Source organism: Haematobia irritans, chromosome 1 (genome assembly GCF_050003625.1).
Source record: "Haematobia irritans isolate KBUSLIRL chromosome 1, ASM5000362v1, whole genome shotgun sequence".
Classification (NCBI taxonomy): domain Eukaryota; kingdom Metazoa; phylum Arthropoda; class Insecta; order Diptera; family Muscidae; genus Haematobia; species Haematobia irritans.
Window position 1 is genome coordinate 178,451,019 of NC_134397.1, and position 23,455 is coordinate 178,474,473.

The following is a 23,455-nucleotide window of genomic DNA, read 5'->3' on the forward strand; positions in this document are numbered from 1 at the left end:
AATCGGATGCATTCTACTCTTCCAAGGGGCTCCGGAGGTCAAATCGGGGGATCGGTTTATAGGGGGGCTATATATAATTATGGACCGATGTGGACCAATTTTTGCATGTTTGGTAGAGACCATATACTAACATCAGTTAGCAAATTTCAAACGAATTGGATGCATATTGCTCTTCCAAGGAGCTCCGGAGGTCAAATCGGGGAATCGGTTTATATGGGGGCTATATATAATTATGGACCGATGTGGACCAATTTTTGCATGGTTGGTTGGTAGAGACCATATACTAACATCAGTTACCAAATTTCAACCGAATTGGATGCATTTTGCTCATCCAAGGGGCTCCGGAGGTCAAATCTGGGGATCGGTTTATATGGGGGCTATATATAATTATGGACCGATGTGGACCAATTTTTGCATGGTTGTTAGAGACCGTATACTAACACCATGTACCAAATTCCAACCGGATCGGATGAATTTTGCTCCCCCAAAGAGGCTCCGCAAGCCAAATCTGAGCGTCTGCTTATATGGGGGCTATACATAAAAGTGGTCCGATATGGCCCATTTGCAATACCATCCGACCTACATTAATAACAACTACTTGTGCCAAGTTTAAAGTCGATAGCTTGTTTCGTACGGAAGTTAGCGTGATTTCAACAGACGGACGGACATGCTTAGATCGACTCAGAATTTCACCACAACCCAGAATATATACATATATTAGAGGTGTGCACGTGAGTAATAGTTTATTCACGCTCACGCACACCCACGACAGAAAAATCATACTCACGCACACTCACCCACGATATTTTTTGGTAGGACTCACGCTCACGCACACTCACGAAAAGAAAATTTGTATTCACGCACACTCACGCACGAAAACGTCGTGACTCACAAAAAATACCGTGACTCACGAAAAATACCGTGAATCAAGAAAAATATCTTGAGTCACGAATAATTTTATGATTAATTTACCTTACCGAAGTGTCTGAAAACATGAGCATTATTAAAATCGAGAATGTTATTAAACTCTTAACATCTCAGGTGTCACTAGAATTGTAATTGATTTTAACTCTTAAGCGTTTTATGGTGGTGAGCAGGAATATTGTCGTGAGTGTAATTCGTTACTCACGCACACTCACGAAGATATTATTTTCGTGACTCACGCTCACGCACGACATTTTAGTTTGTTAATCACGCTCACGCACACTCACGCTGTTGTCATGAGCGTGACTCACGACTCACGCACGAATCACGAAAATTTTTGTGAGTCGCGACAATTTGGTGTCACGTGCACACCTCTAATATATATACTTTATGGGGTCTTAGATCAATATTTTGATGTGTTATAAACGGAATGACAAAGTTAATGGGGCATATCCCCCATCCTATGGCGGATGGTATAAAAATAAGCTCATTTCTGGAAGAGTATTCTTGGGCGAACTTTAAAAGTAATGATCTTCAACAATACGAAAATGTGAAATTTGTGTCACAAAAACATTTTTAATTTAAGAAATAATCTTTAAGTTAAATGAGACATTGAATCTTTGGATTAAAAAAAAAAAATTAAAAATAGACTCATAATTATTTTAAGGATGAGATGATACTTTGGATTAAAGTCTTGTTTTTTTTTTGTTTAATTTAATTTGCCTTATCTTTAGTATCACGTAAATATTTTTTTTTTTAATTTTAATTATTTAAATTGTGGGGACTGTCACGATTTTTATTTTATTTGAACTAAACAATGTTATTTGCCAAATCTATATTTAAACACATTTGGTTATTTGTTGTTAATAGAGTGCACAAATATGAAAATATTTACAATGCATCCAAATCGATTAACGACCATTATCACCATGTTCAATTGTTGACATAGTACACCCTCCTTACTTAAGCTATTTACTAAAGTTCTCAAAAATGCAAACAACTGAGACTTAAAAAAATTCAATAATTTTGACACCGACAAAAAGTTGAAGCAACACAAAAAAAAAAAAATAAATAAATAAATAAAAATAAAAAAAATTGTTTAGGACATATGTGGCAAAGGCAGTCATGTATTATATTTTATTATTCCTTAAAAAAACTTGAGCAAAAAAAGGAAAAATTTTAAATTTCCTGTTTTTTGGGTAACATTTTCTCATGCTGCAGTTACTTTGAAAAAGTTAAAAAATCCAAAATGTTAATCCAATGTTCGTTTAACTCGTGACATTTTCTTATGTGTATTGTTGTTAATATTATACTAAAATTATAAAACTTATCTTTTCTGGTCAAGTAACAACAAAATTTCAAGGTTAGATAAGGTGTTTGCTTACTTACAAAAGATTAAGATATTTCAGTGGCCACATACATAGCATAAATATATTTCTTGGTGCTTTTTTGTTTTTAATATTAAACCACAAATGGTGACATTCAAAGAATTTGAATTACACCAAAAAAAGTGAACCCACCGTGGAAGAAAATGTAGGTTTATTTTAGAAAATGTTAACTAAAATAGTTTTCTAATTGCAACATGTTATAAATAAGTTAATACGTTTTGTCGAACAGAAGAATTTTTTTTTAAAAATAATTAATTTTTTTCTGTTGTTTAAGAAAATTTCATATGTTGAAAGAAAAAATTGGATTTAACAAGTATATACAGCAGTAAGTTCGGCCGGGCCGAATCTTAAATACCCACCACCATGAACCAAATATTAGGGTTTCCTTTGAAATTTCAGGAGGACTTGAGGACACTTCCCGAAGATAAATTTAAAAATTTCACCTATAAGGACTATATCAGATTCTGGATTTATAAGAACCATTTTTGTTTGAGTTTTAGAGGAATCATTAACATCTCTTGTACGTGTGCAAGAAAATTATAAAATAACGTCTTGATTTGAAATATTAAATCTGTAGATTTTCACCCGAGAAGTAAAATCTGGAAATTTTACATTTAGTTTCAAGCAATTTTCATGATCAGTGCGCCTTCTATACCCTCAAAAAGTGAAGTCGGTCTATATGGAGGCATTACCAAATGGACCAATAAAAACTTAATCCGATACACGTTTGTGTGAGCCTAAAATACCAGAATATTTACAATTTCAAGCAAATCGGATAAAAACTACGGTTTCTAGAAACCCAAGGAGTTAAATCGGGAGATCGTTCTTATGGGGGCTATACTAAAATATGGACCGATATTCACCGTTTTCGGACACCTCCAATTTCAGGCAAATAGGATAAAAACTCCGGATTCTAGAAGCCCAAGAAGTAAAATCGGGATATCGGTCTATATGGGGGCTATATCAAAACATGGACCGATACTCACCATTTGTGGCAAACCTCTTTATGGTCCTAAAATACCTATAAAATTCCAATTTCAGGCAAATTGTATATAAACTACGGATTCTATAAACCCAAGATATAAAATCGGGAGATCTGTCTATATGGGGGCTATACCAAAACATGGAACGAAAATGCCGAAAATGGTCCGTTTTTCGGCACACCTTTTGATGATCCTCAAGTACCTCTAGATTTTAAATTTCAGGCAAATTGGATGAAAACTACGGTTTCTATAAGCCCAAGACCCCAAATCGGGAGGTCGGTTTATATGGGGACCATACCAAAACATGGACCGATGCTCACAATTTGTGGTACACCTCTTTACGGTTCTAAAGTACCTCTCTATATCCAATTTCAGGTAAATTGGATAAAAACTTCGGTTTCTATAAGCCCAAGAAGTAAAATCGGGAGAACGGTCTATATGGGGGCTATACCAAAATATGAACCTATACTCACAATTTTTGGCACACGTATTTGTGGTCCTACAATACCTCTAGATTTCCAATTTCAGGTAAATTGAATAAAAACTGCGGTTTCTATAAGCCCTAGAAGTAAAATCGGGAGATCGGTCTATATGGGGGCTATACCAAAACATGAACCGATACTCACCATTTTTGGCACATCTCTTTATGGTCATAAAATACCTCTAGATTTCAAATTTCAAACAAAGTGGATAAAAACTACGATTTCTATAAGCCCAAGACCCTAAATCGGGAGGTCGGTTTATATGGGGACTATATCAAAACCTGGAACGATATAGCCCATCTTCGAACTTGACCTGCCTGCAGACAAAAGACGAGATTGTGCAAAATTTCAGCACGATTGCTTCATTATTGAAGACTGTAGCGTGATTACAACAGACAGACAGACAGACGGACATCGTTATATCGTCTTAGAATTTCTCCCTGATCAAGAATATATATACTTTATACAGTCGGAAATCTATATTTCGATGTGTTACAAACGGAATGACAAACTTATTATACCCCCGTCACCATTCTATGGTGGTGGGTATAAAAATTGTTAAAATGAAAAAAAATTTACTCATTTGAGAGACTTATGAACTCAATTTAAGCAGACTTCTGCCATTTTAGGAAAATATGAACTATTTTATTTTGTAGTAAAATTGTGCACTGTATTTGTATACGGATCGGATGAAATTTGCTCCTTCCAGAGGCTCCGTAGGTCAAATCTGGGGATCGGTTTATATGGGAAATATACACACCCTCAAAAAAATTCGCTTCTCTAACATATACTCCCAAAACACATTTTGCTTCAAGCATATATATTTTCCGGATGGGTCGAGACAAAATATTGTTTGTATTGATCAAACATATTATTCTTCACCTTAAGGTATACACTGATAGTAAAAAATTTTAATGAAATTTTCTTTGTATGGGTGGAACCTTAAAAATAGGTTCCAATTGGTTACTTCCATTATTTTACTTGCGGGTCTCTTTTTTCTAAACACATATATGTTTATAGGCTATTTCCAAATTAATATATGTTTGCATCTAAGCATATTATATTTATAAACATTTTATGTCCCAAACATAATATGTTCTAACATATTAACATATATGTCCCAAACATGTTATGCTAGTTTATGAACATTATATGCTTGCACTTAAAAATATTGTGTTAAAAAATTTGAGTTCCAAACATATAATTTTTACACCCAAACATATGAAAAACAGTCTGTTTCGTCCGTGCACGGACCTAGAGAGTATGCTGGAAGTAAAATAATGGAAGTAACCAATTGGTGCCTTAAAAATATATTTATTTATTTATTCAAAAATTCTGTAATACAAAGCCAATAGAGGCCTATAAAAATATATTACATCATAACAAAAATACTCATATATCCACACAAAGAAAATTTCATTAAAATTTTTTCTACCAGTGTATGCCCTAGCCAGCAAAAAATAGAGTACTATTTCAGCAGGATTGTAAGGGAGAGAGGCAATACCAACTGCTCACAAAACAACCGAATCAGCGCTGATTTTTGTGGGTCCCGATCTCCCGATTTAGAGCAGCTTTTACATAGCGCTGATATAATTGCCCATTTTAATAGAAATATTGCTCAGAAGTGATATATAATCTCGAGTATAGCATTGTTAGCGTGAATGAAAACAACACTACATTTCATGCATCTATACTGCATGAATTGGTTGCTATAACGTAGGTAAGGTTAGGTTAGGTGGCAGCCCGACGTACCAGGATCACTTAGACTATTCAGTCCATTGTGATACCACAGTGGTGAACTTCTTTCTTATCACTGAGTGCTGCCCGATTCCATGTTAAGCTCAATGACAAGGGACCTCCTTTTTATAGACGAGTCCGAACGGCGTTCCACATTGCAGTGAAACCACTTAGAGAAGCTTACACAGATAAAAATAAGTTTGAGAACCAATAACTTTTGTTGGAAAACCAATAACAAAATTTGTTAATTTTCCTGCAACAAACTAATTTGTACTTTTAATAACCATTATTACAAAAAAGTTGTTAGCAATCGTTACCATCAGAAGGCAACAAATAATTTGTGTTCTCAATAACATAATTTGTAAGTAATTTGTTGAGCATCCAATAGTTCAAAATATTTGTTGTTGAACGTTACTTTTAATCCTCAACAAATATTTTTGAATTTGAACGAAAAAATTTGTATGTGGTTTGTTGCAGTCTATCAATGACCTGTAACAAATTTATTGGTGTATTGACAAAAAATTAAATTGAAATTGACAGAATTATTGCACCAAAATTGCAAAATTTCCGGAACAATTTTGGAGATATTTTGTTAAGTACACACAGAGAATGAATATGACAAAATGCTATTTTTGGACGGGGAACATGTAACATTTTTGTGTCGAAAATCCTATACTCAGTTTTGTAAATGTATGACGATTTTAAATTTGAGTAGTCCAGGGTCTAGCAAGCATTTTGACAACTTTTTGCCCAGTGATATATATTCTAGTTAATTAGAATTGTAATAACTCTAATCCCGATATTAATACGGTTTTATTAATTATCTCATACAACAAACACATTTAACTACAAATTTTAAAAAATAAAATTTTTTTACAGGCATTTATAAATGCTTTTCTTTATTCTCTGATGAATGAGCTCTTTGCTTGCTATCATACACGTGCATGTGCTCATACTCATTTTGTTCTAACGGTATTCTTCGCATACTTCTTTTAGCTTTCGTACATGTTTTCAACGATGTGCGCGTAACCAGTCTTGTATTTTTGTTTTTGTTTTCATATCGATAGCAGTCAACTAATTTCGCAACAAAACAATTTGTTGAAAATTCAGAATATTTCTATTATTTCCTCTGTCAAGCATCTACAAACACATTTCAACAACAAATGTCTCATATTCAATAGACAAATTTGTTGAGCATCAGCAGATTTTACATACAAATAAAGTTGTTAATATTTATTTGCAGTTATTTTTTTGTGTGTAGAAACCCTCAGAAATGTCACCAGCATTACTGAGGTGAGATGATTCACCGCTGAAAAACTTTTTGGTGTTCGGTCGAAGCAGGAATCGAACCCACGACCTTGTGTATGCAAGGCGGGCATGCTAACCATTGCACCACGGTGGCTCCCGTAACGTAAACGAATGACCATAAACTAGTTTGATTACTCGTTTACGTTATTGCCACCGATTCATGCAGTGTGGATGCACTGCCTACTTTATTGTATACCAAAAAGCGCAACTAAAATCTCATTATAATTATAGTAAGAAATAAGAAAATATAAAATCTTATTAATTATAATTATAAATAAATAAACACTACAATAAATAATTAATTGCCTCAATTACAATATTAACCTAGTTAAACAATTATTTGAAAGAGGCAAAGGAATCCATTATTTTTTGTTACTAATTAATTTTGTGATTGATATTATCATTTTTTGGTGATTGAAGAAATTTCAATTAGAAAAATAATTGTATGAATTATTTTCGTGATTGATTCTGAAAAAAAAAACTTTTCTTACCTAAGTCCCCAGTCTAACAAAGAAAAACACATTTTTTTTGTCAAAATTCGTTTTTATTATACAACATAGTTCCCTTCAAGAGCGATACAACGATTATAACGACCTTCCAATTTTTTCATACCATTTTGGTAGTACTCCTTCGGTTTTGCCTCAAAATAGGCCTCAGTTTCGGCGATCACCTCTTCATTGCAGCCAAATTTTTTCCCTGCGAGCATCCTTTTGAGGTCTGAGAACAAGAAAAAGTCACTGGGGGTCAGATCTGTAGAATACGGTGGGTGGGGAAGCAATTCGCAGCCCAATTCATGAATTTTTTCCCATCGTTCTCAATGACTTGTGGCACGGTGCGTTGTCTTGGTGGAACAACACTTTTTTCTTCTTCATATGGGGCCGTTTTGTCGCGATTTCGACCTTCAAACGCTCCAATAACGCCATATAATAGTCACTGTTGATGGTTTTTCCCTTCTCAAGATAATCGATAAAAATTATTCCATGCGCATCTCAAAAAACAGAGGCCATTACTTTGCCAGCGGACTTTTGAGTCTTTCCACACTTTGGAGACGGTTCACCGGTCGCTGTCCACTCATGCGACTGTCGATTGGACTCAAGAGTATAGTGATGGAGCCATGTTTCATCCATTGTCACATATCGACGGAAAAACTCGGCGAAAAAACAAACACCGCTCAGAATCATCAACACGTTGTTGTTTTTGGTCAAATGTGAGCTCGCGCGGCACCCATTTTGCACAGAGCTTCCGCATATCCAAATATTGATGAATGATATGACCAACACGTTCCTTTGATATCTTTAAGGCCTCTGCTATCTCGATCAATTTCATTTTACGGTCATTCAAAATCATTTTGTGGATTTTTTTGATGTTGTCGTCGGTAACCACCTCTTTCGGGCGTCCACTGCGTTCACCGTCCTCCGTGCTCATTTCACCACGCTTGAATTTTGCATACCAATCAATTATTGTTGATTTCCCTGCGGCAGAGTCCCGAAACTCATTATCAAGCCAAGTGTTTGCTTCCACCGTATTTTTTCCCTTCAGAAAACAGCATTTTTTTTTTCAAAACACGAAATTCCTTTTTTTCCATTTTTTTCACAATAACAAAAGTTGCTTCACAAAAGACGCTCTATCTCACAAACTAATTGACTTACAGACGTCAAATTTTGACACGAATCATTTGAAGATTGGTACTATATAAAAATAATATGCATTTAATACTACACGCTCACAAAAAATCGCTTCTGTAACATATACTCCCAAACATATTTTGCTTCAAGCATATACATTTTTGGGTATTGCCCAAACATTTATCTGTTTGATCTCTTCCAATATATAATATGTTTGAAAGCATATTGGTCTAAACAATATATGTTTGGGTAGTCTAAGTTCCAAACATTTTGTATTTTTGCATCCAAATTCAATAATGTTGTCTTCCAAAAAACAATATGTTATTATGTGACCATATAATATGTTCGGAAGCATTTTGCTCCCAAAAATATTATATGCTTAAAGAAAATTCTCCCAAACAATATTGTGCTCAAAATTTTATTTATTTATTTATATATTTACAATCATAATGAAATATGAAAATAAACAGGTAACATAGGTGCTAACAACATAGGTTTTCGACCTGAATGCTCAAAATTTTGTTTCTGCCCAATTGTATATTCCCCCACATCTTTCTCACTTCCACGAGATTTTTTAGTTCTTAGCACCTTTTTCTGTAATACAAACATTGTAGAAGAAATTATTCAATTGTATGATTTTTTTTATTTTAATTTTATCTTTTGGCGGACGAGGATTCGAACAGCGGACCACACAGTTTGTAAGGATCAAAGAAGTAGCTGATCAATTGCCCAAGGAAAAATAAAATGTTAATTTTGTAATCACAAGCAACAACCACCAACTTAATTCAATATCGCTCCCTGTTAAATAGCGCTCCAAGCTACTAAACACATATATGTTTATAGGCTATTTCTAAATTAATATATGTTTGCATCCAAGCATATTATATTTACAAACATTTTATGTCCCAAACATAATATGTTCTAACATATTAACATATATGTCCCAAACATGTTATGCTAGTTTATGAACATTATATGCTTGCACTCAAAAATATTGTGTTTAAAAATTTGTGTTCCAAACATATAATGCTTATAGCCAAACATATGAAAAACAGTCTTTTTCATCCGTGTAGCGACGCCATCTATGTGTCAGACCGGGGACTTCTCAGCCAACCTGTTACTGTTCACTTCAAAACCTACTTCTACACCAATTTCTATTTCTTCCTTCTTTTAACATCAACTATTATAACTTTAAGATCCATTTTACCCGCTAGAAATTCTAGTATCTGTGTATGTACTTTGTTCCAAAAGCAGAAATACTCTTAACGATGTTGGTGTAATGCCTCCATTGTTAATACCACACATTTGTCAAACTAATTTGTACAGTAAATATTTACGCTTTATAATTTCTTAGATATGTACACAGTATATCTTCCACCTATATTATTAGAAAAAGTCATTTTTTGCATTCCTCTTACGAGATAAAATAATTGTTAATTAATTTTTATTTTTTCTCCACATATCTTTGCAGAATATCTACGGAAGAATTCTAACAGCAGATATCACATAAATCGCGTCTAAGCATTAAAGTCAATAACCGCCAAAATCGTGTACAAAGTAACATTAGCAAAAAATCATCGTCATCATTGCCAACTTCGTCATCATCATCATCGTTGCCAATTTCATCATTATCATTATAAATATCAACGTCATTGTCTTCTATAATCACTTAATTAAATTATAAAATTTTAGAAAAATAGAATAAAAAAAAAACAAAACAAATAATCTTTTGATTCTGAAATACCATGGGAAAGATGTGAAGAAAGTCTAACAAAAATAAAAAAGAAAAGAAGTGTTTGTGAAAAGATTTGCCAAAATCATTACGTTTGGAAATTAAAAAAAAAATCCGTTAACGGATTTTTCTACATTCAGAAATAAATTGGTCTAGTGTGTGATTGTTGTTTTTTCTTCTGCTAGTCATAATAACAAATACGAAAGCACCCTGCTAAGCTGTTGTTTATAACCGAAAAAAATTTTTATTTTTTGTCAGTTTGACATTTCGGTTTAAAATATTTCAAAATTAAAAAAAGGAGATTCTTTTTAATTAAGGGATCTCAAAACATAAACGAAACCACGAGGGCTTAACGTTAACAACAATCGGTTGTCGGTTGCCAATGAGCGTTTTTTAACTATTTCACCTAAACTTCCGGTATCATAGTTGCCCCAAGTCCTGGAATTTTTTTGTGTTAAAAAATAACGGTTATGTTCGTGAAACAAATGAACGCGCTGGTTCGCGTCTTTAAACGGTGATAATAATGAATTTATATCAACATAGTGGTCCCGGTCCACCATTGTCATCGTCGTTGTCGTCGCCGTCTTCGTCCAACGCAATGAAAACCTTACAAGTGTCAAATCCTCCCAATTCAAATGCCAACAATAGCAACGTAAGCAGCAACAGCAGCAACTGCAATAAACCACCCACAAAACTAATTGCAAATGACAATAAATTGTCTTCGTCATACGATCAAGTTGATTGTGCCAAAACAACAGTGACTTTTAATAAAACCACAAATACTTCCAATACACCAATACCAGTGTCCGCCACATTGTCCTCCTCCTCCTCTGCCACATCATCGTCTAACGGTTTAACCTCTTCAGCATCGGTTATGTGTGCCTATGTTACTTCCAATATGACCAGCTCTTCGTCAACACTAAATGGTAGCGGTGGCGTTACTATGACTCCCTCAAATCCTACCCTGGCGAGTGATAATTCGTCCAACTCCAACGTTAGCAATAGTCATCATAATGGCAGTGCCATTATAAATGGTTGCTCAAATACTGTAACACTTGGTGCTGGTCCTCCACCTCCAGTTTCGCGTACTATATCATCGGATCGTTTGGTAACTGGGCCTTCATGTAAGGCTTTACGTACTGCAGTCTCTGCTCTGTATTCAGTAGATGATTTTGTTAAGGAGAAAATTGGATCGGGTTTCTTTTCGGAAGTTTATAAGGTAAGTGAATTATGAATATATGCGTAATTTTATTTCAATGATAATTTCTGACAAAATTTTCTATAAAAAGTAAAATTTAAAAAAAAAATTGAGAACATTTTCTATATGGAAAAAATTGAGAAAATTTTCTACATAGAAACAAAATTTTGAGAAAATTTTCTATAGAAATAAAATTTTGACAAAATTTTCTATAGAAATAAAATTTTGGCAAAATTTTGTATAGACATAAAATTTTGACAAAATTTTCTATAGAAATAAAATTTTAACAAAATTTTCTATAGAAAAAAAATTTTGACAAAATTTTCTATAGAAATAAAATTTTGACAAAATTTTCTATAGAAATAAAATTTTGACAAAATTATCTATAGAAATAAAATTTTGACAAAATTTTCTATAGAAATAAAATTTTGACAAAATTTTCTATAGAAATAAAATGTTAACAAAATTTTCTACATAGAAACAAAATTTTGAGAAAATTTTCTATAGAAATAAAATTTAGACAAAATTTTTTATAGAATTAAAATTTTGACAAAATTTTCTATAGAAATAAAATTTTGACAAAATTTTCTATAGAATTAAATTTTGACAAAATTTTCTATAGAAATAAAATTTTGACAAAATTTTCTATAGAAATAAAATTTTGACAAAATTTTCTATAGAAATAAAATTTTGACAAAATTTTCTATAGAAATAAAATTTTGACAAAATTTTCTATAGAAATAAAATTTTAACAAAATTTTCTATAGAAATAAAATTTTGACAACATTTTCTATAAAAATAAAATTTTGACAACATTTTCTATAAAAATAAAATTTTGATAAAATTTTCTATAGAAATAAAATTTTGGCAAAATTTTCTATAGAAATAAAATTTTGACAAAATTTTCTATAGACATAAAATTTTGACAAAATTTTCTATAGAAATAAAATGTTAACAAAATTTTCTACATAGAAACAAAATTTTTACAAAATTTTCTATAGAAATAAAATTTTGACAAAATTTTCTATAGAAATAAAATTTAGACAAAATTTTCTTTAGAAATAAAATTTTGATAAAATTTTCTATAAAAATAAAATTTTGACAAAATTTTCTATAGAAATAAAATTTTTACAAAATTTTCTATAGAAATAAAATTTTAACAAAATGTTCTATAGCAATAAAATTTTAACAAAATGTTCTATAGCAATAAAATTTTAACAAAATGTTCTATAGCAATAAAATTCTAACAAAATTTTCTATAGAAATAAAATTTTGACAAAATTCTATAGAAATAAAATTTTGACAAAATTTTCTATAGAAATAAAATTTTGACAAAATTTTCTATAGAAATAAAATTTTGACAAAATTTTCTATAGAAATAAACTTTTTACAAAATTTTCTATAGAAATAAAATTTTGACAAAATTTTCTATAGAAATAAAATTTTGACAAAATTTTCTATAGAAATAAAATTTTGACAAAATATTCTTTAGAAATGAAATTTTTACAAAATTTTCTATAGAAATAAAAGTTTGATAAAATTTTCTATAAAAATAATATTTTGACAAAATTTTTATAAAATTTTCTATAGAAATAAAATTTTGACAAAATCTTCTATAGAAATAAAATTTTGACAAAGTTTTCTATAGAAATAAAATTTTGACAAAATTTTCTATAGAAATAAAATTTTGACAAAATTTTCTATAGAAGTAAAATTTTGAAAAATTTTTTTATAGAAATAAAATTTTGACAAAATTTTCTATAGAAATAAAATTTCGACCAAATTTTCTATAGAAATAAAATTTTGACAAAATTTTCTATAGAAATAAAATTTTTACAAAATTTTCTATAGAAATGAAATTTTTACAAAATTTTCTATAGAAAAAAAATTTTGACAAAATTTTCTATAGAAATAAAATTTTGACAAAATTTTCTATAGTAATAAGATTTTGACAAAATTTTCTATAGAAATAATATTTTGACAAAATTTTCTATGGAAATAAAAATTTGGCAAAATTGTCTATAAAAATAGAAGTTTGCAAAATTTCCTGTAGAAATAAAATTTTGTTAAAAAGGATTAGACCGATTTCTCAAAAAATCCCCACAAAAATCCCCAAATTTATGGAAATTTCCCACCACATCCCCAAGTCTCCAACTCAGAAATTTCGTCCCTATTCACGAAAAAATATCCCCAATTTGGGGAAAAATCGGTAATACTGGTAACACTGATGGTCAATAATGTTTTCAATCACCAAAATGATAGTATCAATTACATTTTTAATTAAAAAATATTTGATTAAAAAATCAATTGATTTGATGTACAAAAATTTCGGTTAATTTTTTAATTGATTCAATTTTAAATTTTATTAATTTATTAATTGCAAAAATCAATAATTTTTTTAATTTATTTAATCAAAAATTTAATTGATGTCGGTTGGAAAACTAAGTTTTTCAATTGATTCAATCAATTATTTAATTAATCGTTTTAATAAAAACCACTTAAACAATTAATTGGGTTTTAAAATTTTCATCGATTAAATTTGTTAATTGAATTATTGATTGGAACAATTAACTGTTTAATAAAACCCGTGAAAAATTTCACTCATTTTCTTAACCAACTTTGTGTTCTTAGTTTGGTTAGAAAAATGATTGTATCAATTATTATTTTAATTAAAGGCGTAATTATTTTCAATCACTTTCTCAATTGACTTTGTGCTTTTATTTTGATTAAAAAAATTATTACATCAATTATTTTTTTTTATAGAAAATTAAACAACTCAATAATTTTTTAACTGACTTAGTCCTCCGAATTTGAATTTTAATTATATCAATTAATTTTTTAATTAAAAATTTTTCAATCATTGACCTAATTGACTTAATGTTTCGAGGTTAAAGAATTAATTGTATCAAGTAATAATTTTTAATTGAATAAGTTTTCAGCTTCAATTAAATTTTTAATTTAAAATACTGTGGTGATATTTTTGTCTGTGTATTTATAATTTATAACATATCAAGAAAAGTTTTTCTACGATGGGGATACTTTAATAAAAAAAATCCCTCTTTCCTGGGAATGAAGAAGTCAGAGCAAAAACAGCGAAATTAAAACCTTGAAAAACAAAAATTATTTTTTAAACGTTAACATTTGAAAATAAGCCGAAGAAAAAAGCCTTTTAATTCTATGTGTAATCCAACTTGGATATGGCAGTGGCTATATCTCCCATTTGTATTTGTATTATTTACCTTTGTATTATTTTTATTTTAATTATCTTGGTACATCTAATGTAGAAATATTTTCACTTTTAATTGCAATTTCGTTTCATTATATCAAAGATCATAAAATTTACATATTTTTTTTAAATAATTAAAATAGATTACAATGATTGAGATTTTTGTATAATGAAAAAAAAAATCTATACAGGTAGCTGTCGATGGACGCGTTTAGTCTTAAGGAAGTGCAAGCTTAAAATTATAGTTCAAGTATAAATCATTTAGATGTACTGTGGCCAATGCTTAGTTCGTACAATATAGACCTAATATGAATAAATTTTAGGACAATATTCAGGGAAAATTTCTTTAAATTAAAGAAATTAATTAAAAGAAAGTTCATTTATTTTTTATTTTTTTCTTTTATTTTATTATTTAAATTGAAAACACAAATTTGGGAATTGAAGTCCCTCTGTTATAAATGGTTCGTTATATAGTAAAAAAATTGTCATTACTCAAATGCCTTCGATAATGCAGGAAATATATCCATCATTTAGCCATATTGTTCTCTTTTATGAAATATTTATATATAAAAAATGTAGGACACGCAATTTACACAATACTCATGGCAAATTTCTTTAAATTAAAGAAATTAGTTAAAGGAAAGTTTATATTTTTTCTTCTTTTTATTTTATTCTTTAAATTGAGAACACGAATTTGGAAATTTAGGTCCCTCTGATATCCTTATATAGTAAAAAATTTTGTGTCATTAACCAAATGCCTTCGATAATGCAAGAAAAATGTCCATCATTTAGCCATATTATTCTCTTTTATGAAATATCCCAGCAAAAAAATTGGAAGTTGTTCCACAAACATTTCTTTTAAAGCCCATCCCAGAATCACCCATCGAGTTGTTTCAACTTCCGATGCAGTCCTTTTGGACAAGTCCACAAACATTTCTTCTAAAGCGCATCGTGGGATCCCCCAATGAGTTTTTTCCACTTCCGATGCAGTCCTTTTGGATAAGTGCACAAACATTTCTTTTAAAGCGCATCTTGGGATCCTCCAATGATTTTTTTCTACTTCCGATGCAGTCCTTGTGGACAAGTATTACAAAGAACGCAATCAGGCTATTTTAAGTGCAAATTTTGGACAATTAAATTTTACAAAAAAATAGAAAACTAATAAAAAAACTAAATAAAATATAAAATTAATAAAAAAGCGAAAAAATAATAAAAAAAATAAATTTCATCCCCGCTGGGATTTGAACCTTTGCCGTTTGGCTTTCTCGCTTCCATGGAAGTTCTTTTGAGAAGGTTTTGCAAATTACGAGAATTTTAAATTTTTTTTTTTGATTTTTAATGGAAAAAAATATATTTATACGAAAATATATGCCGAAAATAAAATATAAAAACGATGCATGACATAAAAAATAATTTTTTAGAAAAATATTTGATAACAAAAATTGCAACTGGTGAGATTTGAACCTGCGTTTCTTAATTTTTCGTTCATACCAATAAAGAAAATCTCGAGAAGCAATTAGAATGTTATTCCTTGGTGCGTATTACGATCATATCACAAACGTTTGAATTGACCTTTCGACGTTTTATGTTCAATGGCGTTTGTGGCTGAGTGTGCTAAGGCGTTCTGTTATGGTGCCAGCAAACCCAGGTTCAACCCCTGGTCGGAGCGAAAAAGTTTTTCAAATTGTAAAAATTAGATAATAGGAAAATAATTGTGTAATAAAACATATGGATCAAAAAAAGTGAAATTGGTTGAAAAAAATTGTTTTTTTCGCTTTTTAAATTTCTTCATTCAAATTAACTTCCAGGGCACAACTTCTAAAGCAATGCAAAGGATCCAAAAAGGGAGTACTTCCGTCCTATGACAAGTCCATGTAAAATTCATTGGAGATGATCCAAGTTTGCACTACTTCCGGATCACAGATTGGGGATCCAAACTACTTTTTTGGAAGCTCTTTTTTTGCTGGGATATTTATTTATGGGGAACAATCCAAAGAAATAATCGAAAAAGGTAAAGTGAATTTTTAAACAAAAGCAACCATGAAAACATGGCTATTTAAGCGCGATAATGCCAACATAATACCGGTCTATATGCAGTAAAAATTTTGTGTCATTAAATATGGTTTTTATAATCTTTGTTATTTTCAATATTTATTCCTATTTTTCGTTAGTGAACTGCAGTTCATAATAATTCCGCGTAAATGGAGGCCTACCTGTATTTTGTTACATTTTTTTTCAACCATAGTTGAAACTCGCATTCATTCATGTTACCGTTAAAGAGATACCTACCATTCATTATTCCAAAATGTTGAGATACTTAAATATTCTCCAGATGCAACTTTGCAAACAATGGAACTGTTTTTTGTTTAGGTTTCCACTACCCTGTGTTGTGTGTGAGTTTTCGATATTTTTTTTTTACTTAAAACTTTTTCAGAGTGCATTCCTTGAATAAAAAAAGTGAAAACACTATGTGTATGGGTTTTTTTTTGTCTTTTTATTGTTGATTGTTTAGTGTTTAGTTTTAATATAATTTCTAATCTGGGCCCCATGGAATGGCGGAGAAGTAGCCAAACTAAACTAGCAAAACTATTTAAAAGTGTAACATTTTTTATTGCATTTTGTTTCAGATGGGAGAAAGAAAAATCAAAACCATATACTGGCCAAAAACTGTTTCAAAATAATCGCAGAGATAAAAAAGCGACCGTTAACAATTCTTTTTTAAAAAGTGAAACTGTGAATTGTTTCTTTTTTTCTGGAGCTATAGCTTTTTGAAACAAATTACTCATTATCATTAATTATACAAAATGAATGTTAGTTATTTGAAAAAAAATAATGTTAACCGTTACAACTGTGAGAGTTTCTTCAATGAAATATAGTATGTAAGCCAATTTTTTTTTTGGTTTTGTTATGATCTATTAAAATTTTTTATATTTTTGAAAAATTGTTTTTTTTTTTAATAGAGCTATAGTTAAATAATAAATAAACACAAAGAAGCAGATGATACCAAGAAGAACGACTGACTTCATATTCATGGTGGGACTATGAATTTTGTATCTCGACTATTTTCTACTAAGACACATGCTAACAAAAGTTTATATGGCCATATGCAAAATGCTGTGAATACACAGAAAAAAATGTCTGATTCAATCACGAAATTAATTTAAATTTTTAATTGCATTATCTTTGAAGAGTATAGAAGGTTTAATAAAAAAAAAATTGATTGATTGATTGATTGGTGTTAATTAATATTTTAATTAAAAATTACAAAATTTTCAATCATGCTTTAAGTGACTTGGTCTTTCTAGTTTGATTAAAATGTTAATTATATCAATTTTAAATTAAAAATTTAAATTTTTGCAATCATTGACTTAATTGACTTACTGTTTCTAGTTTGATTAAAACAAAATAAAATTTTATCAATATATTTTTTAATTGAAAAAAATTTTCAACTTCAATCAACTTTATAATTGTAAATATATTGGTAATATTTTTTCTGTATATGTTCTCTCATTTTGTTCTACTAAACACTAAAATTGTCTTCGATTCTTCATCTTGATTTCAATTCAATCTTCAAATTCGATTTTTGATAGAACAAAAAATTGAAAAATCGTTATTAAAACAATAGAACGAAAGGCCGGCTTGAAAAGGAGAATGCGAAATTTAACTTTTTATACTGAAAACTAAGAGGCACTTAAATTTTCTATAGAAATAAAATTTTGAGAAAACTTTCTAAATAAAATTTTGCGAAAATTTTCTATAGAAATAAAATTCTAAGAAAATTTTCTATAGAATTAAAATTTTGTCAAAACTTTCTATAGAAATAAAATTTTCTCGAAATTTTCTGTACAAACAAAATTTTGTCAAAATTTTCTATAGAAATAAAAGTTTGTAAAATTTTCTATAGAAATAAAATTTTGTCAAAATTGTCTATAGAAATAAAATTTTGTCAAAATTTTTATAGAAATAAAATGTTATCAAAATTTTGTACAGATATCATATTTTGACAAAATTTTCTATAGGAGTTAAATTTTGACAAAATTATCTATTGAAATAAAATTTTGACAAAATTTTCTATAGAAATAAAATTTTGACTAAATTTTCTATAGATATAAAATTTGGACAAATTTTTCGTTAGATATAAAATTTTAACAAAATTTTCTATAGAAATAAAATTTTGTGAAAATTTTCTATAGAAATAAAATTTTGTCAAAATTTTTTTATAGACTTTTGATAATTTTTCTATAGAAATAAAATTTTGACAAAATTTTCTATAGTAATAAAGTTTTGATGAAATTTTCTATAGAAATAAAATTTAGTGAAAATTTTCTGTAGAAATATAATTTTTAAAAAAAATTTCTATAGAAATAAAATTTTGACAAAATTTTCTATAGAAATAAAATTTTGGCAAAATTTTCTATAGAAATAAAATTTTGACAAAATTTTCTATAGAAATAAAATTTGCACAAATTTTTCGTTAGATATAAAATTTTAACAAAATTTTCTATAGAAATAAAATATTGTGAAAATTTTCTATAGAAATAAAATTTTGACAAAATTTTCTATAGTAATAAAATTTTGTGAAAATTTTCTATAGAAATAAATTTTTGTGAAAATTTTCTGTAGAAATAAAATTTAAAAAAAAAATTTCTATAGAAATAAAATTTTGACAAAATTTTCTATAGAAATAAAATTTTGTCAACATTTTCTGCAGAAATAAAAATTTATCTAGGTTTTATAAAAAATAAAATTTTGACAAAATTGTCTATAGAAATAACATTTTGACAAAAGAATTAAAATGTTGTCGAAATTTTCTTTAGAAATAAAATGTTGTCAAAATTTCTTATAGAATTTTAATAATTTTTCTATAGAAATAAAATTTTAACAACATTTTCTATAGAAATAAAATTTTATGAAAGTTTTCTATAGAAATAAAATTTTGTCGAAATTTTCTATAGAAATCAAATTTTGTCGACATCTTATATAGAAATAAAATTTTGTGAAAATTTTCTATAGAAATAAAATATTAAAAAAATCGTCTACAGAAATAAAATTGTATCAACATTTTCTATAGAAATTAATTTTGACAAAATTTATGTAGAAGTAAAATTGTGACAAAATCTTCTATAGCAGTTAAATGTTAACAAACTTTTCTATAGAAATAAAATTTTCTCAAAATTTTCTACAGAAATAAAATTTTGACAAAATTTTCTATAGAAATAAAATTTTGACAAAATTATCTATAGAAATAAAATTTCGACAAAATTATCTATAGAAATAAAATTTCGACTAAATTTTCTATAGAAATAAAATTTTGGCAAAATTTCCTATAGAAATAAAATTTGGACAAATTTTTCGTTAGATATAAAATTTTGACAAAATTTTCTATAGAAATAAAGTCTTGATGAAATTTTCTGTAGAAATAAAATTTTGTGAAAATTTTCTGTAGAAATAAAATTTTGAAAAAACTTTCTATAGAATAATATTTAAGCAAAATTTTTTTTATAGAAATAAAATTTTGAAAAAATTTTCTATAGATATGAAATTTTACCAAAGTTTTTTATAGATATAAAATTTTGTCAAAATTTTCTATAGAAATAAAATTTGGACAAAATTTTCTATAGAAGTTAAATTTTACGTTATTGTTGTTTTGTGATCTTTATTTTCAAATAAAAGTTTTTCTATTTTTTCGAGCTTGATATCTATAGTATTTTTATTTTCCTTCAATATTTCGCAATTTCCTTGAATTGCTTCTTTAGGAAGTATTGATATTTGTTACAATAACTAAACACTTATTCCTATTAGAGTCAGCGAAACATCACTGCTCTCGTCTGGTTTCTTTATTGCACTCAGTGCAGTGAATAAAAAAATTCATACAAGCTCGAAAAAACAGAAAAACTTTTTTTGTGAAATACAATTTTGACAAAATTTCCCGCAGAAGTAAAAATTTTTTTACAATTTTCTATAAAACTAAAATTTTTCCAAAATTTTCTATAGAAATAAAATTTTGTCAAAATTTTCTATAGAAATAAAATTTTGTCAAAATTTTTTGTAGAAATAAAATTTTGTCGAAATTTTCTATAGAAATAAAATTTTGTTAAAATTTTATATAGAAGTTAAATGTTGACAAAAATTTTGACAAAATCTTCTACAGAAATAAATTTTTGACAAAATTTTCTATAGAAATTAATTTTGAGAAAATTTAGTGTAGAAGTAATATGTTGACAAAATTTTCTATAGAAGTTAAATGTTGACAACATTTTCTATAGAAATAATTTTTTTTTTCAAAATATTCTATAAATTTAGTATCTTTAAAAGTTTTAATTTTTGTGTTAGATAATTCTATCAAAATTCGTTTTTGTAGAAGTAGTAACTTTCCCTCGATGGTGCAAGCTAAAATCCTTATAACATTTAAAATTCGACACATTTATATTTCAAGGGAGAGATCAAAATACGTAAATAAATAAACCTCTTAAATAAAATAATAAAACAACAATGATCAAACACTTCAATTCAAAATCAAAATTTGATTTCGGCATTCGTCCAATAATCGCTAAACGGCCTTTGGCATAATGCGGCCGATTAAGTTTACGAGGATAATTCTCATAAAATGAATTATAAATGATTTTAAACGGAAACGTCTTACGTTGATAAATACACAAACATCTCAAATATCCACAAGAAAATAATTCTATCCTACGAAATGAAACTTTATACCAACGAAGCTTTCTTTTATTTGCAAAGTTATCACTTTTAAGGCAAATATATCTTTGGTACCCTTTGGTAACGTTTATCGCCAAAGAATTTTGGTTAGGCTAAAAAAGCAAATTTAACAATAACAGAAAACTTCGTTGTAGACTAAATTTCGTTTCCCAAACAAAAAATCTTGTCCATTTGCCAATGGTTCATAAATTAACTCTTCTAGCCGCGCTCAACTTCTGGCATTTATCCCTTTTGGCACTTAAAACAATACAGTACGTACGATATGTTGCATAGTTCATTAATCACTCTTCTGATGTTATTTGCCTGCAAGGGCGTTGCTGTTTCCCTTCTTCATAATCACCAAATAAGTTTTCAGCATCAATTCCTTTTAATAGATTTAAATCTGAATTTCACCAAGTTTTCAAATGTCTAAAAGCAAAATTGCATTTCTCTCCATCTTCCTCAGTCTCTGCAAATCATGTCCAATGATTCCTCTTTAACTCTTGTGCAGAGTTTTCGTCAAGGAATTGAGACTTGTTGCCAACTGGAATAGATGATGATTATAACAAAAAAAAAAAAAAAATGTTGTTACTATGGTACATTGGAAAGATGATGGTGATGGGTAAATAGATGGATGGACGAATGGTCGTGGAATGGATAGAACAACCACGACACTTAGTAGTAAAGAATAAAGAATTTGCAAGATATTTCATCGAAAGCATAAACATCTATGTCTTCTTGCCATTGACTGATATGCTATTTGAAGCTATGAGAACCAAGAACATCGATGCAAATGTTAACATCTGGAATCTGGCAAAATACCGGACTTCACTAGTTATCTTAAGAAGTATTCATAATTTTTCTTAACGAAACATTGTTTTGGCTAATAAATCGTAAGAAACTCTTCAATTTACCACGAAGATAATTATGAACACTTAAAATAGTTAAAAAGAGATAATAAATATTATTGGTCTAATCAAGTGATATGGAGAACTTGTTCTGTTGTTGAAAATCACCCTCTGCCTTTTCAGAAAGGAAGGTGGGTGGGATAAATGAAAGCGTTAACATATTGCTTAATATCTCCACGATGATGCTTTAAGATCACGATTATGTTCAAGGAAACTTTTCAGGAAGACAGTCGAGAAACGACTTTTCGAGTTTTTGTTCAAAAGAGTCGGAAGTCGATTTTTTGTAATCTTCAAATTCTCGATTGGTCAAATTATGGTTTTTAAGAAATTCTAGTCAAAACGACTAAACGACATTTAATAGTAACGAAATTGGACTTTTAAAGAAAAAATCGACAATTTTCCATTGAAAGGGAAACATAATATAGATGTTTTTAATGTTGACACGATAATTTATTAAAAAGTTTAAAACGTCGACGGTTCTACAACCGCAAAAGTGGAAAATCGAGTTTTTCAAAATTTTAAGCAATTGAGAAGTCGACTTTAGGATTCTCTGTACAACTCCTAAAAGGAGTTCTATGACCTCTACTTGGAAACATTTTTTTTTTTTTTTTTTGTGAATGTGAATGAATTCAATTCAGCTGATTACAGAAATGGTCCAAAAGCACCATAGAGTTCAGCACACCAAATTTTTACGTTCGTGTAACATATATGCCGTGAATAGTGGAAATGGAATTGAAGTGGATATCCGAACATGGATGTTAGAGATATTATACGGAGAGCACTCCGAATGACTGGGGAATGGGTGAGGTGAGCATTGAAGACGTCTTTAATGAGGTCTTTATAACAGGTTGGCTGATAAGTCCCCGGTCTAACAAAGAAAAACACATTTTTTTGTCAAAATTCGTTTTTATTATTCAACATAGTTCCCTTCAAGAGCGATACAACGATTATAACGACCTTCCAATTTTTTGATACCATTTTGGTAGTACTCCTTGGGTTTTGCCTCAAAATAGGCCTCAGTTTCGGCAATCACCTCTTCATTGCAGCCATTTTTTTCCTGCGAGCATCCTTTTGAGGTCTTACAACAAGAAAAAGTCGCTGGGGGCCAGATCTGGTGAATACGGTGGGTGGGGAAGCAATTCAAAGCCCAATTTATGAATTTTTGCCATCGCTCTCAATGACTTGTGGCACGGTGCGTTGTCTTGGTGGAACAACATTATTTCCTTCTTCATATGGGGCCGTTTT

At 29.1% G+C, this 23,455-nt stretch overlaps 1 protein-coding gene across 1 annotated transcript in view; it reads left to right on the forward strand.

The window, feature by feature from the left end:
* cdi (serine/threonine kinase) overlaps positions 1-23,455 on the forward strand; it is a 542,544-nt gene that overhangs the window by 33,590 nt on the left and 485,499 nt on the right. The window contains exon 2 of the mRNA XM_075292185.1: positions 9,919-11,398. Coding sequence (XP_075148300.1) covers positions 10,703-11,398 — 696 coding nt within the window. The 5' untranslated portion in view covers positions 9,919-10,702. The remainder of the gene's footprint in view (positions 1-9,918; positions 11,399-23,455) is intronic.